The sequence below is a fragment of the Schistocerca serialis genome, chromosome 12 (genome assembly GCF_023864345.2).
Source record: "Schistocerca serialis cubense isolate TAMUIC-IGC-003099 chromosome 12, iqSchSeri2.2, whole genome shotgun sequence".
NCBI classification, from domain to species: domain Eukaryota; kingdom Metazoa; phylum Arthropoda; class Insecta; order Orthoptera; family Acrididae; genus Schistocerca; species Schistocerca serialis.
Window position 1 is genome coordinate 162,993,297 of NC_064649.1, and position 19,906 is coordinate 163,013,202.

The following is a 19,906-nucleotide window of genomic DNA, read 5'->3' on the forward strand; positions in this document are numbered from 1 at the left end:
AATCTGTTTAGGATGTACGACGAACGTATCCGTTAGGACAGCGCGACAAAGTTTGGCGTCAGTGGGCTGCGGCAGCAGACGGTTGATGTGAGTGCGTCTACCAGTAGTACAGTATCGCCTTCAGCGCGTCTCGTGGGCTCTCGTGACCGTATGGGCTGGACTGCAGACACTGCGGAACAGGGGCCTTGTGAGATGAATCCGGATTTCAGTCGGTAAGACCTGATGGTACGCTTCAAGTAGATGTTGTTGATCGGGTGAAGAGACCAGACAGCGAGGTCATCGGTCTCATCGGATTAGGGAAGGACGGGGAAGGAAGTCGGCCGTGCCCTTTCACGGGAACCATCCCGGCATTTGCCTGGAGCGATTTAGGGAAATCACGGAAAACCTAAATCAGGATGGCCGGACGCGGGATTGAACCGTCGTCCTCCCGAATGCGAGTCCAGTGTCTAACCACTGCGCCACCTCGCTCGGTGGTCCAAGTAGAGTGCAGACCCCGTGAAGCTATGGGCGAAAGTCGTCAACAAGGCACGTGCTGGTTGTTGGCTCCATAATGGTGTGGGGCGTGCTCATTTCATTTCATTTCATTTATTTATTGGTCCATTTGATTGATTACATACTTAAACAGTACATTGAATATAGGGCAAGCCAAAATTGCGAAAGGAGCAGAAACACACACACACACACACACACACACACACACACACACACACACACACACAGAGAGAGAGAGAGAGAGAGAGAGAGAGAGAGAGAGAGCATGACAAAATAAATTACAGATAACAATCATAAATTACAAGTGACAAATACAGCAATTTGAATTTAACCATTATTACATAATCATTATTTACAAGGCTATTTTTTGTAATTTAAAACATTTTTCCACTAGAAATGACTTAAGATTATGTTTAAAAAAAATTTTATGTTGCTGCGATTTTAAATCACTGGGTACGCCGTTATATAACTGAACTGTTATCTGTGATACAGTTTTTTGGTACAGTGCTGTTCTACACTGTGACATGTGGATATTATTTGTGTTTCTTGTGTTGTCACTCTGTATATGCTTATTTTGTTGAAGATGTCCAGTTTGGTTTAAAACATACTCATTTGCGAACAGGATACACTCATATATGTAAAGGCTCGGTAGGCTCATTATTTTTCATCTGGATGAAATGTGGTCTACATGTTTCCAGTTTCCTTAGGTTGCAGATAGCCCTGATTGCCCTTTTCTGCATCCTAAAGATCTTTATGCTGGTGGCTTAACTTCCCCAGAAGATTAGCCCATATCGAAGTAGTGCATGGAACTATGCATAATACGCCTGAATAACTGTTGACTTGCTTGCACTTTTATTTAACACACGCAGAGCATAACAAGCTTTCGAAAGTTTTTTCTCAAGTTCTTTTATATAACAGTCCCATTTTGAATTATCTTGTACCCATAGGCCTGGAACCTTAGTGTCAGTAACCGAGTTCAGTAACGCATTTTCAAGGTATGGTACTATGTTCAAATGGAATGGAATGGACTGCCGTCGTCTGGTCCAACTGAAGCGATCATTGACTGTAAATCATTATGTTCGGCAACTGTGGGACCATTTGCAGTCATTCGTGAACTTCACGTTCCCAAACGACGTGAAATTTTTGCGGATGACAATGTGGGTCACAATTGTGCGCGATTGGTTTGAAGAATACTCTGGACAATTCAAACAAATGATTTGTCCACCCAGACAGCCCAACATGGAACACAATCGAGAGGTCAGTTCGTGCCCAGAATCCTCCAACGACAACGCCTTCGCTGTTATGGTCGGCTGTAGAGCCAGCACGGCTCAGTGCTTCTGCCGGGGACTCCGGTGGCTGGTCGAGCCAGGCAGACAGAGGTCCGACACCATGTTACGAGGTATCCCACGACTTTTGTCACCTCAATGTAGTCTGCACTACATTACACACTTCTCTACAGGAGATGCCTGTCTCCGCTAAACTTGAAAATTTAGATTATAAGTTTAAAAGTTTACTCTGAGGCTGCCAGGCTATTGTGTCGGATTTCTTGTGCTTGGGTCGCGTTTCTGAAAGTTGTCCACCGTGTGCCGGCAGGTTGCTGGAGTGGTCCGTTCTGGAGGGCTACAGCATCCGGCCGCAGGACAGTGCAACCGTTTTCTCCGGAGTGGCGCAGAACGAGTACGGTTTCCACATCGCCGAGGAGTTCTTCTACAGGAACATTACTCAGCTACACCAGTTGTGAGTAGCCTAGAGTAGACTAATGCAGCCAGAGCTATAGTCGAATCTGCGTAAGTGGATCCCTGACAGTTGCAGTGGGCTGGCCGTGGCAGCTTCGCGCTTCTACCTCAACCGATAACGTAAAGCTATTTTGTAAACGCTCCTATGCCGACGCCTCAGTGTTGTCACACCTCTATAGGTGGCTGCTGATTCAGCCTGCAGCCATTAGCGCTTTGCCTCAGAAAGTTGGCAACAGGGCCGTCAGGGATCTTCTTATGCTGTCTCGACTATAGCTGCTGGCTACGTGTCACCCGCTCAGTTGCCTCTATCCTAATGTTCTAAGGTTCGCCTGCATTTGCTAGGTTGCAGGCTTGACTGTCGGATAGCAGTGAGTGGACATACATTGTAAGGCCTGCTGCAAGTCCCTATTGTGTCAAATGTCCGCTTCAGGTACTGGATTTTGTTAGAATAACTGACATACAAAAACCCCCCTTCCCTTTCTGCATCGTTTCATGCAATAATGATCACTCGTGAGTGTTCCAGGTTCTGCAGGGCGTTACAAAAAGGTACGGCCAAACTTTCAGGAAACATTCCTCACACACAAATAAAGAAAAGATATTATGTGGACATGTGTCCGCAAACGCTTAATTTCGATGTTAGAGCTCATTTTAGTTTCGTCAGTATGTACGCCAACGTGATCAAATTGTAAATTTTCACAATCAACATGTGTGGGCTGACGAGAATCCGCACGCAATTGTGCAGTCACGTCATCAACACAGATTTTTGGGCAGGCATTGTTGGTGATGTCTCGATTGGGCCCCATGTTCTTCCACCTACAGTCAATGGAGCACGTTATCATGATTTCATACGGGATACTCTACCTGTGCTGCTAGAACATGTGCCTTTACAAGTACGACACAACATGTGGTTCATGCACGATGGAGCTCCTGCACATTTTAGTCGAAGTGTTCGTACGCTTCTCAACAACAGATTCGGTGACCGATGGATTGGACCAGTTCCGTGGCTTCCACGCTCTCCTGACTTCAACCCTCTTGACTTTCATTTATGGGGGCATTTGAAAGCTCTTGTCTACGCAACCCCGGTACCAAATGTAGTACTCTTCGTGCTCGTATTGTGGACGGCTGTGATACAATACGCCATTCTCCAGGGCTGCATCAGCGCTTCAGGGATTCCATGCGACGGAGGGTGGATGCATGTATCCTCGCTAACGGAGGACATTTCGAACATTTCCTGTAACAAAGTGTTTGAAGTCACGCTGGTACGTTCTGTTGCTGTGTGTTTCCATTCCATGATTAATGTGATTTGAAGAGAAGTAATAAAATGAGCTCTAACATGGAAAGTAAGCGTTTCCGGACACATGTCCACGTAACATATTTTATTTATTTGTGTGTGAGGAATGTTTCCTGAAAGTTTGGCCGTACCTTTTTGTAACACCCTGTATAGTGGTGGTGCATCAAACTATTTTCTTCCCGACGTTTCGCCCACAGGTACGTTGGAGAACTTCAGAGGTGCTCCTGGATCTTCCGAGTCTTGCTCACATCAGAGTGTGACGTGCACGGTCCAATCGCATTAATGCGAGCACCGCTCACTTCTGACGTCAGCGTACAGTAACCACTCACAGACGCTAACAGTGGAGGTGGTATGAAGCGTCTCAGGGGCATGCGGAAAGCGATGCAATCGTTTGTCGTAAAGCAGAAACGGAGCGATTTATGTCACGTTCTAAAGGGCACGATCATTGGCTTTCGAAACAAGGATGGAACCATTTCCAAAATGGTAAGTTTGTAAACTGTTTGCAGCTGCCGTGGTTACAGTTTACCGAGCACGGCAAAACGTCACTATCCGAAACCGGTGCTGAGGCCATAGATAACAGGGGTGAACGACAGCTGCACATATTTGTACAGGCGAACAAGTGTGCACCTGTTCAGCAACTGACTGCCTCCGCAGCTGGCGCCAGTGATGAAGGCTGGAATTTTCACGTCAGTAGCGCAACTGAACATCCAATGAGCGGCGACAGTTGACCTTTTCGGATGACAGGTGGCCGTTCACGTGTTGGGTTGGCTCGAGTTGGGAGAAGAGACCAAACAGTGAGGTCATCACTCTCATCGGATCAGGGAAGGAAGTCGGCCGTGCCATGTCAAAGGAACCGTTCTGGCATTTGCCTGAAGCGATTTAGAGAAATCATGGAAAACCTCAATCAGGATGACTCAGACGCGGGATCGAGACGTCGTCCTCCAGAATGCGAGTCCAGTGCGCCACCCCACTCTGTTCGCGTGTATGGCGTAAAACATCTGAGAGCAAATACTGTGCGATAGAAGGATCCAGGCCAGGGGACCGAGCATTGTGTTCTGGGGTGAGCTTGCCATTCTGCAAGGCGCAATGGATCAGCACAAGTATGTATCAATACTCGGGTCTCACGTCCACCCCTACAGGGTGTTTGTTTTTCCTGGAAACAATAGCATCTACCAGGAGGACAATGCAATGTGTCACACAGTTTGCAGTGTACGTGCACGGTCTGAACAGTACCGGAATGAGTTTACCGTACCACCCCCCCCCCCCCCCCCTGGCAACCAAATTCCCCACATTTAAACACAGTTGAGGATCTGTGGGACCACATCAATCAGGCAGTTTGCACCGTGGGTCCTCAACCGAGAAACCTAGTCGTTTTCGGCCTTCGCCAGATACTCACTTTAATGTCGGTGCACAGTGCAAACATCGTAAAAGAAGCGTGATCGTCACAGATAAATCTTGTCAAAGATAAAACTCAACTATCAACTGTGATCTGTCAAAGATAAAACACATGTATCGCTTCTGTAAAAGTACTGTCCATGTATCATTAAGTTTCATGGTTTCTTCTTTTCTTTTAAAACTGCCTGTATATTTCGATGGCTTCTCTATACAGCCCCAGATAACAGTTCGTCAGATTAGTTAAAATTTTTCTTTCAGAAGACTTCGCTAGGTGGTTAGCCGAATTACCTCTGGCGATCACGCTTCTTTTCAGGGTATTTATACTCCTCTTAGATGGCAGACCCATCAGCCAGTAAGACTCAGTCCATCTGGGAACACCACCAAATATGTCTAACGTAGCTCTGGATGATATGTCAGGAACAAAAGAGCTTCATCGAGCGTGATCATACATCGCTCAAGATCACCAGCAACCAAGAGAACTGGACGTGAAAGACTTCATTGCACAAAGCAGTAAAGCCTTCTCTCCTCCAGTGTGGTGACATCTACGCTGATTAACAGGCACCTTGAAGTTGCGTTACAGCCGAGCGCCTCCCTAGAATCGCTGCACCTGCAGTGAGGCCCCACCTTCCAGCCCCAACACGACTCCTGACTCTATGCGATACTGTTAAATTTATGTTGGAAGGAACAAAGGAGATAACAAAGAACTCACTGACGTGTGTGTTTGACAACAGTGCAAGAACTGTTAGCTCTCACAGTCTCAGAAGAAAGAGAGTAAAACACAATTACAACTACTTCCCAAAGCTTTATTCCTTCAGGCAAGATGTTGAAGAAGGAGACAAAATTTTATATTTAGATAATATTGTTGAAGAGGTAGTTAGGGAACTGCCTCATAATTTACATGTGACACATGTTCTTTATTTTACATTGTCAGTATTACAGAAAGTGATGCTGCTGGCTACACTAATTTTTTTTTATCCTGTTTCGTTTTATGAGATTTCTTTCTGGCAATTGTATTTCTTATGTTGCTCCTTTGCCTGTGCGCGTATTTTCTGTCTGGCTGTGTTCTCCGTCGACGAGCCACGAAATGAACACTGCCTGGCAAAAAGAGTGAAGCACCCAGATGAGGACGAGGAGGAAGCGTAAAACCACAAAAAAAAACATATCGAAAATCGTCGGTTTCACACAAAGCTTGATAGTATAAGCCCAGTAAGTACGGCTTTGCATGCCCTCTTATCTGAATGCAAGCATTGTTCCAGGAGAAGGTTGTCGCAAGCGACGTTGGCCCACAGTTTTTGTAACTGGCTTCCAATATCCCAAATACGGTCATTCGGACGCTGATAAGAACCGAGATGGTGCCACATGTGTTCCACCTGAGACAGATCTGAGACTTCTGGTGGCCACAGCAGTACCTCAGTATCGTGCATACGTTCACATTAGCGATATCTTGCTGAAAAGTGGCACCATAGTAATACCACATGAGAGGCAACACATGAGGATGTAGGATGCCCACGAAGTGATTCTATGCTATTGGAGTTCCCAGAGAGTAGTTGGCTTCCCACATCGTGCTGCCAGGACCGACACTTCTGTGCGTCTCCGAAACATAGCAAGAATGATTCATCCGTGATAGCACATAACTGCAATTCATTGTGTAACACAGTGCAACCCGTGCCTCCTGCAAATGTAGCCATTCAAGTTGCGGTGTTAATGGCAGGCTACCTGTGGGACAGTAGTTCCCCAGCATGGCTGCTGCCAGTCTCTGACGAATAGTGCCAGGAAACCCATTACTTGTTCTCAAATGGTAGGCTCAGATAAGAAGGGGTTACATACACACATCAAAAAAAGTTATGTGTCAGCTCAGTTCCTAGGGTTGCGGAACGTGTGCAGAAAATTGGAGTAGATATCAACATAAACATCATTTCAGCCCTTTTTATTGCTCATGAAAACCACACATTGCATGGTGTAACACCATACAGCGAGGCCTTCAGAGGTGGTGGTCCACATTGCTTTACACACCGGTACCTCTAATACCCAGTAGCACGTCCTCTTGCATTGATGCGTGCCTGTATTCGTCATGGCATACTATCCACAAGTTCATCAAGGCACTGTTGGTCCAGCTTGTCCCACTCCTCAACGGCGATTCAGCGTAGATCCCCCAGAGCTGTTGGTGGGTCACTTCGTCCATAAACAGTCCTTTTCAATCTATCATAGGCAGATTCCACAGGGTTCATTGTCTGGAGAACATGCTGGCCACTCTAGTCGAGCGATGTCGTTATCCTGAAGGCAGTCATTCACAAGATGTGTACGTTGTGGGTTCGAATTATCGTCCACGAATGCCTCGCCAATATGCTGCCAATATGGTTGCACTATTGGTCGGAGGATGGCAGTCACGTATTGTACAGCCGTTACGGCGCCTTCCGTGACCACCAGCAGCGTACGTCAGCCCCGCATAATGCCACCCCAAACAGCAGGGAACCTCTACCTTACTGCACTCGCTGGACAGTGTGTATAAGGCGTTGCCTCCAAACACGTCTCCAACGATTGTCTAGATGAAGGCATATGTGACACTCATCGATGAAGAGAACGTGATGCCAATCCCGAGCGGTCCATTCGGCATGTTGTTGGCCCTATCTCTACCGCGCTGCCGTGGTTGCAATGATGGACTTCGCCATGGAAGTTGGGAGTGAAGTTGCGCATCGTGCAGCCTATTACGTACAGTTTGAGTCGTAACACGACGTCCTGTGGCTGCACGAAAAGCGTTATTCAACATGGTGGCATTGCTGTCAGAGTTCATCAGCCATAATCCGTAGATAGCGGTCATCCACTGCAATAGTAACCCTTGGGCGGACTGGGCGAGGCATATCATCGACAGTTCCTGTCTCTCTGTATCTCGCCCATGTCCGAACAACTTCGCTTTGGTTCACTCCGATACACTGGACACTTTTTTTGTTCAGAGCACTTCCTGGCACGAAGTAACAATGCGGACACGATCGAACCGCAGAAATGGCCATCTACGCACGGTTGAACTACGGACAACGTGGGCCGTGTACCTTCCTCCTGCTCGAATGACTGGAACTGATCGGCTGTCGGAAATCTCCTAATAGGCGCTGCTCATGCATGGTTGTTTACATCTTTGGGCGGGTTTAGTGACATCTCTGAACAGTCAAAGGGACTGTGACTGTGATAGAATATCCACAGTCAACGTCTATCTTCAGGAGTTCTCGGAACTAGGGTGACGCTAAGCTTTTTTGATGTGTGTATGCCAGGTGCACAACAAACCGATCCTCACTTGTGGTGATCAGACATAGTCGACCACAACAAGTATACCTGCCCTCATTTTCCCTTGCAATCCGAGAAGGATCCACAGTCACATCTGAACGCCTCCCAAGTCTGGATACTGCACAGTCCAACCAGCCGGCCAAATGGAGACCCGCAATGAAGCCTCTTTCAGACTCGGTTACTCTCTCACACGAATCTGTGGCATCTCCGTGTCCTTCACAGCCATCACACATCATCTGAAGTTGTTCTCATTCCAGGGCAGCGAACAACAGTGAACAGGAACGACACTAAAGCAGTTTGGTGGCGATTCTACCTGCTACAGAGAACTGCAAGTCTAATCATTCGTGGCATCTGGGTGATCCACTTCTTTTCTGAGGCCGTGTACAACAGTCAGCCATTGCCATAGCTTTACGTACAGCCACATTTTGTCACAAAATGAGTCGCTTCTGCGGCTGAAATATGACGGAGGGACCACAGTCGGAGGCACCCGCTGTTGCAGCTTCGGGCCCCAGCCGGACTCTCTGTCGCGGTACGTGCACGCTGTGGCGGAGACCCTGTTCACCGATGGGGACCTGCAGCAGGTGAGAGCAGGCTGCTGCGTGTGGTGTCTGCTTGTGGCGCTGTAGAGCACTTTCTGTTGCAGCTACGGCCCCAAGGCGAGCCGCCTGTCCAGGTACGTCAAGGCCATCGCCGAGGACATGTACACCGAGCGGGAGCTCAAGGAGGTGAGTCAGCAGCCACAGACCCCCATTGCCGAGGGGCTACACGGCAGCTGCCAACGTCTGGCTGGCACGGCACCGCACTCGCTTAGTCACTGGTTGTACATCCCACCGAAACACCTCACGTAACCTCACCCCACCCCACACCACCATGCGAGACAGCTATTCGCCACTAGTCAGCACACTCACTTCCTCATTCCACATACAGGATTCGTACAGCACGCACTGCCAAGTTTCCTCTGTGTGATGCCATTAGTGTTAGCATACCCCCTACACAAAACTGTATGGCCTGCATTCATTGGGCACATCTTCATCTAGCAATGCCCTGTGGTCTTGGATTCATTTCCTTTCCATTGATTTTCCTGTTGTTACTTTCCAGGTCGCTGCCTAATGAGGCTCCCCCCTTTCATCCCTCCTCCCCCACAACACTGACCAGCCGGCCAGGGTGACCGAGCGGTTCTAGGCGCTACAGTCTGGAACCGCGCGACCGCTACGGTCGCAGGTTCGAATCCTGCCTCGGGCATGGGTGTGTGTGATGTCCTTAGGTTAGTTAGATTTAAGTAGTTCTAAGTTCTAGGGGACTGATGACCTTAGAAGTTAAGCCCCATAGTGCTCAGAGCCATTTGAGCCAACTTTGACCACCACCTATAAATTCCAGTGCTTCTTCATAGATGAGTAGTAAGTTAACCCATTACTGAGCTCGTGACAGCATGGGAAAAATATACACTTTTATTTTATCTCGAAGATTTTACAGAGTTGTAACCTCTTCTTGTGCTTTTGTCCTGCGTTTATGCAGAGTCGGCACCGTTACAAACGGATGCGGCACAATTAATTTTAAGAGGTGGTTGGATGCCTTTCCTGTCAGTACCCTGTTACCTGTGTAGTGTCCTGTGGTTGGCACAGAAGAACTAACGATCAAGTTTGAACACAGTTATTTAACTAAAACGCCTTCTTTGCGTGTCCTAATTTCCAAACACAACACAATAGAAACACAATAATTCTTCTTGTGCAAAGACAATGAAAAGAAATAATAACAACCAAAATACTATGCTACACAATTCCAAAGTGGCGTTACGCCCAACAAGATACAAATTTCTACAGAAAGACTACGGCGAGTGTCTACTGGGCTAGAGCTGGCCTAGGTATTGGCCAGTGGAGTCCCAGCTGTACGTATGCACTGCTGGTCTGACTCTGCTGGCATGCTTATAACACTGATTCTGCAGAGTGCTACACTCAATCACATTAGTTCCAGTTGGGGTATCTCTGTCACACGGCTTTTCACAAACTAGTGACGTGTTTATGTAGCTGCGCGGGGATTAGCCGAGCGGTCTAAGGACTGTGCGGCTGGTCCCGGCGGAGGTTCGAGTCCTTCCTCGGTCATGGGTGTGTGTGTTTGTCCTTAGGATAATTTAGGTTAAGTAGTGTGTAAGCTTAGGGACTGATGACCTCTGCAGTTAAGTCCCATAAGATTCCACACACATTTGAACATTTTTGTTTATACAGAAAGATTGCTGATGTTTACATTCACTGGCGATGTTTTGATATGAGCTCTTGAAGGGGGGTCGGCAGCCCACCTTGCCTGTCTGTTGTGCCGGCCGTTTACATAAAAAGGGGCCGCTACGACAACCTGATGGAACCGAATATGTGTATTCCAACTGTCTGCGAATAGCATTATCCGTGTGAAAGTGAGTGAAAGTTTTCAAAATGTCTGTGAAACGCGTAGCTGATGCGAGACCTGGATACCAGCCCAGTAGTCAACAATTGGGATTTGAGAAAGCGTCGAAAAACCACATCCACACTAACCTTCGTCATTAATCTGACAGGCATACTTCCTTCACGGCTGGAGCATGTCCCCATCCCAGAAGTGGCAGTTTAACATGCACAGCTATCTGGATGGGTGTTCTGCAAGGTTCTGTACACCTGTCCAAGTTTCGAGAAGCTTCTAAAGACTTTGAGTACCAGGTTAATCACCAATTACCCGAGTGAGCCCGAAGACTATAGTTTCGACAGCAAAGTCAGTCATCTTAACTTTTACCTGCAACCCTCCCTTGCCCATCAATATCCCTCCGGGATGTTGGGATATTTTACCTAAAAATATTGCCGGCCAGAGTGGCCGAGCGGTTCTAGGCGCTACAGTCTGGAACCACGCGACCGCTACAGTCGCAGGTTCGAGTCCTGCCTCGGCCATGGATGTGTGTGATGTCCTTAGGTTAGTTGCATTTAACTAGTTCTAAGTTCTAGGGGACTGATGACCTCAGAAGTTAAGTCCTATAGTGCTCAGAGCCACTTGAACCATTTGAAACTAAAAGTATTATTTCTGGGGTAGTGGATCACGTGTAAATTGAAGTACTTAGAAAGCGTCTTTTCACCTGTTGCATACGAATTTTTATTTATACAAGAAGACACATTTTGCCTCTTTTAACGAAACATCTCTATTCTTGATATTAAATGATTTCTTGGATGTGATATTTAATGGCTTTTTGTTTTGATATTTTGGTTTTTCGATCTAAAACAGTTTACATTAACATTTACAGCAAAATGACAAGATACTTACAGGAAAAGACCTAATTTACTACTCAAAGATCATGCAGTTCCCCCCCCCCCCCCCCCCCGCCTTGTAGGAAACTGGTTGATATTCACACTTTTCTTCATAGAATCGCCATAACTTTGTAACATACTGTTATGACAAAACTGCCATTTTGGTGTCTTAGAGTGTCGTTTGCTTCTGTAAGTGATGCCAACTCTCACACTCATTTTTGGCTTTACTCATTTCCCGTGCATGTGCACACACTCGCACGCATGTGCGTGTGTGTGTGTGTGTGTGTGTGTGTGTGTGTGTGTGTGTGTGTGTGTGTGTGTGTTAGAACATTTTTCACGTAAATGAACAGATAAACACACGCACACACACACACACACACACACACACACACACACACACACACACACACACACACGCTAATGGAAAACCATATAAAAACAAAAAGTCGGACAGTTGACAGAACTTGCAGAAAAAATCACAGTCTACACACCAAAATTGCAGTAGAATTAATGTTATGTAAAGAAATTACAGCGACTCTGCAGGAAAAAGTGCGACTTTCAGCTGATTTTCCACATGCAGGAAACCTGCACGATCTTCAAGTCATGAATTAGACCTCTTAATGTAAGCACATTTTCATTTTGTTACATTACTAGACTTTTCCCAGCATCTTCACCTGCATACATGTATGTAATATGTATGTTGTGCATATCTCTTGCTACATATCCTCCTCCTCCCTCACTGACCATCACCTCCTCACCTCCCTAAGTATCCATCACTTCCCCCACCTCTCTGCCCACCTCTTTTTCCCTCCCATCTTTCTGTACCAACTCACCCTCTCTCTCCTCCCCTCTCTGTGTCTACATCCCCTCCTCCCCCTCTCTCCCCACCCCTCCACTACTACCCCCTCTCTCACTATCCATCTCCCTGCCTCCTCTCTCCCGTGTCCCTATCCCCCAGGGATATCCGTTAAACACATGTAGCCCCTGCAGAAGAGGTCGATATAGCAGGCCAATATTACTCCCACAACGTGCATCTCGTGCAGCACAGCCCATATTCCATAGGCTCAGAAACCCTTTTTTCCCATGCTGTGTAGGCTGCCACGCAGGCAGATAAAGCAAGTCGATACTACTCTAGCAAAACGTGCTTGTTGTGCTGGCGAGCCCATATCGAGGGTTGTAAAACCATTTCTTACTCATGATGTGTAAGGTGCCCTATAAGGCAGATCGAAAAGGTAGGTCGATAGTATTACCACAAAACACACCTATATGGCAGCCTATATGGCAGGGGCTTAAAAAACAGGATTGTCTGTATCTCTGTAAATATTAGAGCTAGAGTGTTATACACCCCCTACGTTGGTCATTTTGCAGCATAGATTTTGTGTGTCAAATGTGGCCCACTTCATTCCAGGGGCATGGGAGGAACTCTAAAAACCAATACGTCAAAATGTAAAATCGTGTAACATTTGAGTACATGCACTGAAGACATATTGTTAAAAAGATCAAACGCACCTGGAAGTATAAATAAAATTATTCTCCAGCACATAAAAAAAGTTTTCTCGCTAAGTGGTACAATTTACGTGTAGCTGCTGCAAAAAATGATTACTGCAAGGTACTCGATACATCAAGTGCGCCTCTATTTGGTCGGCATTACTCCCGCATTCCAAAGGTCCCACATAGATGTCTGTACTCGAGAGTGTCGGGGCTGCTGTAAATCCGTGCTCAGTATATAACACATGCTGCAGATGCACTTTACTGCGTAGTTTGAATCTGCTACACAGAGGACACTGACAGTTTCCAGCCACGTCTTTGTGACGTTGCAGTAAGCATCTACCGTCACACCACATTCTTTGACAATCCTGATAGTATCCAAACAGAAATTCAGGTATCAGCAACACAATGCAAGCAGTGTCGGCGTGAGAACAGCGACAGAGCGGAGCACGATCTCTTTCGCAGTCGGCAATCTTGTGCTCCGTGTGACGTCAGTGACTAGAAGTCTTTGAGCGAACACTATCGGTCTCTGGGGGACTCCTCGGGAGCGCAGATCGTAGATTATCGCCCTTGCTCCCCGAGCACAAAGTCATAACAGAGTATACGAACTAAAGAAGATGAAGGAAAATTAATACCGATACAAATACGCTCTGCTAAAATGGCTTGAGAAATATATGTGTATATGTAAACGTAGACCTGTGAGTCGAGAGGGGAAGATGCTCCAGTATAAAAGGGGATGGCAAGTATTGTGTAGACAGTAGAGAAGCACAAACAGCAGAATGGGTCGGTTAGGGAAGCTCAGTGACTACGAATGTGGGTTGGTCACTGGATGTAACCTAAATAACAAATCCATCAGCGACATTTTGGCCCTCTAAAGCTGCCAAATTAGGCTCTTCCCGATGTGAGTGAAGTGGAAACGAGCCGTCCAGGGTGGCCACGCAGTCTAGGGGCGCCTTGCCACGGTTCTCGGAGCTCTCCGCTCGGAGGTTCGAGTCCTCCCTTGTGCGCAGATGTGTGTCTTTTCCTTAGCGTAAGTTAGTTTAAGTTAGATTAAGTAGTGCGTAAGCCTAAGGGCCGATGACCTCAGCAGTTTGGTCCCATAGGAACGTACCACCACAAAAGAGTGGAAACGCAAAGGAACGACCACAGAGAAGCAGACGTCGTGTACTGACGAGCATTGCAAACAGTGGCCGTACCAAACGGAGTGACTGGTGAGTCTCAAAGTGCTGCCAGCAACCTAGCGCCCATGCGTAGGGAGCCAGAAAGAATGTGGTACAGTGGACTGAAGCCACGTATTTCTGGAGTCGATCCTAAGCGACGCTTGAGGCGGAGTAAAGAGCGACGCTACTAGAGTGATCGATCGCACTGTAGCCTGTCGCATTCCAATTTGACGAATGCCTGGAAAACATTATCTGCCACCACGTGCAGTTCCAACAGTGCTGTACAGATGACGTGGCGTTACAGCGTTTTTCGTGGTTGTGGCGTGGTCCTCTTATTGTGCTTAAGAAAACACTTAATTTGGAAGAATGTGAACACATTTTACAGCTTTGGCTACTGTGTAAAGTAAAGTAATCTTTTGGAGATGATGATTGTTACTGTTAACATGATTATGTACCCTCTCATAAAGTAGCACCTATGAAGCAGTGCTTTGTGGAGCAGTGCAGGTTCCCGACCTGAAGAAATGAAACAGCACTGGGATGAGTTAGAACGTCGATTTCTCTGCACAACTCAGCATTCAACATCACTACCTTCTTAGCTTCCCACTCTAGAGGGAGAACGGGCTGATATCAATTTGCGGACATTCAGACACCTCACTGAAAGTGTCCCCAGAAAACTGCAAGCCATCATACAGATGCATACCCCCCCACCACCTCCCCTCCTCTCCCAGCCACAGCCACCCCCCTAGCCCTCCCATCCGTCGTCATCGAGACAAAGAGCCCCTTAAAGGACTCCTTGACATACTCAAGGAGTACCCCATCACATCAAAACGGCAGGCGAGGACCTCTTCCGCCTGTCCAATCATCAAAGTCCTCCACACCCTTCATACCGTTAACATTGAATTCTCCCCCCCCCCCCCCCCCGCACCAAATCTCGCCACCTCTCGCTCGTCGTCAGGGGACTCCCTATGAAGCATACTGACAATGACCTGAAGGCAGCCTTATCCGCCCTCAACGTCACACCCAAAGTCATCTCGAGAACATCTCCCCCCTTACTTGTCGCCCCACCGCTTCTTCTTCGTTCTGCCCCAGACACGCCGTAGAACTGCCTCCTCCCCACCCTCACCTCCATCGAACTCGTCAGCATGACGATGGAGAAACATCACTCCTGGAGGCTGACCCTCGTGTGCTATTGCTGTTAGGGCCTGGCGCACATTGCGGGTGACTGCACCTGGGAGGTGCACTGGGGGTCATGCCTCTTCCGAGTGCTCCAAACCCCGAGAGGCCCCTCCCACTTGTGCCCGTTGTGGTGGAAACCATACGGGCAGCTACATGGGCTGCCCCAAGATCAAATCTACTTGCGCCAATCAGCGTCGATCTTTGGGGCCCTCGGCGGCGACCCATCCGAGCGTCAGTTACTGTGGCGCCCTAGGGTAGTCAGAGCTGCGGACTTACCCTCACCACACCTCTCGCTCCCATCCCGCCCCTCTGGGCTCCTACCCACCCCCTCCTCTCCATCCCCATCCCATGCTCCCCCCACATCACTCCCCCTACTCCCTCCCCAGCAGGTGTCAAGCTCTACTTCTCCTTCCTCATAGCAGGTGTCATGCTCTACTGTTCCTTCCCCACCCCAGCAGCGGGCGTCAAGCTCTGCTGCCCCCCTCCCACCCCAGTACAATTACAGCAGCACCCTCTCCCCACCCCTTCCTCTATTCACACCCCTTTGGTGACCTCATTTCCAGTGTTGTTGAGGCTCTGACCTCGGCAACGCCACTGCCTTCATCTACTTCCTCCAAACCATCCCTATCCAGCTTGCCTCCGCCCTCTCCCTATCCGTGTCCTCCAGCACCGCCACCCCTGCTCCTTCCGGTCATGGCTATTAGAAACCATGGGTTGACAGCCATTATCTGGAACGCCAATGGTCTCCATAAACAACACGGCGAATTCCGTCAGCTCCTCCTTGATGAGGGGTTGACATTTGCCTTGTCGCTGAGACATACCTCAAAGCTGGTGTTTTCGTCCGTGTAGCGAACTACACCTGCAACAGGACTGACAGGCCCATCGCCTACGGTGGCACAGCGGTGTACATGCGTAATTCCCTCCGCCACCACCCCATCCCCGTCCCCCAATACTGTGGAAGCCACTGCCATTGTCGTCCACACGGTGAGGGGTTCCATCACGTTCGTGGCTCTTTACAGACCACCATGAGGCCTTCTTCAAAGACCAGAGTATGAGGCATTGCTGTCACTTGGCAACGACGTCTTTGTTGGCGCCGACTTCAACGCCAAGTATGCTGCCTGGAACAGCAGAGTTACCAACACGTCAGGTCGTTGATTCCTCCGGGTCACTGAGCAGCATCACGGCTGCACCATCGGCCCATATGATCCCACAATATACCCCACTGGAGGACGTCTCCCAGATGTCTTAGACATCGCAGTGGTGAAAGGTCTTACACACCCCATCACTGCAGCCACCCACATCGCTCTGGCCTCCGATCACCGGCCTGTCATCTGCTCCATTGATCTCGTTGCGTGCCACATGATGGTCTGAACATCTGCGGTGTTGACTGGCGGTCCTACCTGCCACGGGTTGAAGCAGCCCTACCCACCATTCCTGCTGCCAATCAGGTGGACGCGGATCGCAACCTTACCCACCTCACCACCATCACTCTCGATACTGTAGCTGCAGCGACCCCTCACCGTCGGGAACAACCCCCAGACCATCTGCATCCACTCCCTCCTCATATCTGTGCTCTCATCACAGAGAAAAACTGGACCATCCGAGAATGGCCGCTTACTCGGAACCCAGCAACCATGGGCCTAATCAATAGATTGTAGCACCAGATCAAGGCTATGGTACAAGACCACCGCAATTAGGCATGGGCGGATAAATTCTCTGCCATTGACCTGCGTGATCAGTCTGCTTGGAGGCTCACAAAATGCCTTTTGCGGCGAGGGCAACTGATTTCCCCCCCCCCCCCCCCCCCCTCCGGGTCGGTAATGACTTTGTGTCCGAACCTGATGCTGAGGAAAATGACTTGGCCAATGTCTTCGTACAGAACTTCAACCTGGTCGATGACCCTGTCGACCCCAATCATATCTGCCTGGTGACGGCATGCCTCCCAAAACTCCTTGCCCTCCAGTACCCCGAGGATCATACCACTCCCATCAACGAAGAACAGGTTGAACTGCAACTGCAGTACCTCAGTTCCAAGAAAGCTGGCGGCCCCAACAAGCTGACCAACGCCCTCCTCAAGCAGCTACCCCCAGCTTCTATTCCCATCCTGACGGCCACCTCCAACAACATCCTCACAACCAGTCCATTTCCCACTGCCTGGAAACGTGCCGAGGTGGTCGCCATCCCCAAGGCTGGGAAGGATCTTCGTTCTCCTGCCAGCTACTGTCCCATCAGCCTCTTGCCCGCCATGTCCAAGGTGTTCCAGAGGCTGTGCCTTAAACGACTGCTCATCCACATTGCCCGAGAACGTGTCCTCCCGGATGAGCAGTTTGTCTTCAGGCAGGGTCATGCAACCACTCACCAACTCCTGCGTCTTGTAGAAGAGGCACTGGACGCCATAGAACGTAGGGAGTACTTCTGAGCCATACTGCTTGACGTGTCAAGGACATTTGATTCGGTCTGGCATGAAGGGCTGCTCTACAAGTTACTCTCACTCGGCTTTCCAGTGTCCCATGTACAGCTAATAGCCACATACCTGGAAGGTCGCACCTTCCACGTTAGGATCCCCGAGGGGAAATCTACACGACGACGTATCAGGGCAGGAGTACTGCAAGGCAGAGTACTCAGACCGCTACTCTACTCCCTCTTCACGGCCGACCTGCCCTTTGCGCCGAGGGTGCATTTAGGCCTCTATGCAGATGACACTGCGCTCTTCTCTCGTACTCAGAGTGCGGCAGGTCGTCAACAGCGGCTCCAGGGGCAACAGATTCCCTTACCGAATGGGCTAGGACCTGGCGTCGGGCATTTAATCCCTCCAAAACCCAAGCCCTTATCATCTGCCGGCGCCACATTCCCATTTGGCTCCCGCAGGTGTCCATCTTGGTACCCCAGTCCATTGGACTCCTACTGCGAAGTACTTAGGAGTTAAACTGGACCAACATCTCACCTGGCACGCCCACATTGATGATGTGTGTCGAAAGAAGATAGGGCGACTATGCCTGCTCTACCCACTCATCAACACCACCTCTTCACTCCTTACACACTTTGCTGTCAGATTTTACACCTCCCTTGTTCGTCCCATCCTTGAATACACGGCAGTGGTGTGGGGCAATACTACCCCCACCCACCTCTGCCATCTGCAAACCGTCCAAAATCGAGCTCTCCAGCGTGCCATCCACCTCCCTTTCGACTTCCCTACCCAAGAACTCCACATCCTGTGTCCACCGCCTGACCACACCTGCTGGCCTGACTTTCTCTTCCACCCCCCATGACTTCCCATTCACTAGTCACTTTCGTGTCACTTCATCTTTTTCATATCACCACTCCATCTCATCACCACATCATGGCATCCATCCCTCCTCGCCGCCCCTCACACCACCCCCACCGCCCTTCACGCCCCCCCCCTCCAATGTCGGCCTAATCCTTACAGGCCCTTTCCTTTTCACTTCTCCATCTGTCATTCTCCGACTGCCCTCCCCCCCCCCCCCCCCCCCACGTCATCCCCTCATGACTATCTGGCACCGTCGTCACTGACGCCGCCATGAAGACAAGGCCAGGACAATGGCCTTTTGCTTTCATTCAACTCTTACTGTCCCTCCTCCTTTCCTTTAATCTGTCATTTACTTCTAAGCTACCGGCTAGTCAATGAGCCATTTGTTTTCTTCACTCTCTCACTGTCCCTTCTACTATCCTTTCATCTGTCATTTTTAAATACTGCGCCGGCCAGTCAATTGGGCCGTTCGTTTTCCTGCATCTCCTACTATCCCTGTAACTATTCTTACATCTTAAAAAAAGGAAAGAATAAAAACAGCACAACACTAAGTCAATCACAGCACCTTCAAGCAATTTCCCCCACAAATCATCAAGACCGAAGGAGAAGGGCCCCAGAGGCGCTAGCAGTTCACCAACAGCCAAGGGTCAAACCTCAGTTATGTGCGAGCGAGCGAGCTCCGGTCTCGAAAACAGGCATAAGGCCGGGAGTGCGGTGTGCTGACCACATGCCCCTCCATACCCGCATCCAGTGAGGCCTATTTGCTGAGGATGACACGGCGGCCGGTCAGTACCGTTGGGCGTTCATGGCCTGTTCGGGAGGAGTTACAGAAAATATTAGCCATTCTTTTCAGAGTTGTGGACGCACTTCTCTGAGGAATGTGTCGTTTTCTCTCTATACATACTGTAGTTCACTGTAGCTTAAAGGGTATCCTTTAACTGTGCGAAACCTTTTATATACGTATACATTTATAGAAATTATTGATAATAACAAAGACCTTCTTTGTGCTGTCGTTCTCGTAGGACTAGTAATCTAGTTATAAATCATTACCACCACCCACCTTTGTATACAGGGTGTTACAAAAAGGTATGGCCAAACTTTCAGGAAACATTCCTCACAGACAAAGAAAGAAAAGATGTTAAGTCGACATGTGTCCGGAAACGCTTAATTTCCATGTTAGAGCTCATTTTAGTTTCGTCAGTATGTACTGTACTTCCTCGATTCACCGCCAGTTGGCCCAATTGAAGGAAGGTAATGTTGACGTCGGTGCTTGTGTTGACATGCGACTCATTGCTCTACAGTACTAGCATCAAGCACATCAGTACGTAGCATCAACAGGTTAGTGTTCATCACGAACGTGGTTTTGC

General features: G+C 48.8%; 1 protein-coding gene across 2 annotated transcripts in view; it reads left to right on the forward strand.

The window, feature by feature from the left end:
* LOC126428038 (aminopeptidase Ey-like) overlaps positions 1-19,906 on the forward strand; it is a 417,011-nt gene that overhangs the window by 374,227 nt on the left and 22,878 nt on the right. The window contains exons 13-14 of one of the 2 annotated variants that reach the window (XM_050089916.1): positions 2,086-2,229; positions 8,690-8,771. In XM_050089916.1, coding sequence (XP_049945873.1) covers positions 2,086-2,229; positions 8,690-8,771 — 226 coding nt within the window. Of the gene's footprint in view, positions 1-2,085; positions 2,230-8,689; positions 8,772-8,833; positions 8,916-19,906 lie in introns of both variants that reach the window. The other variant, XM_050089915.1, reaches the window with a different exon arrangement.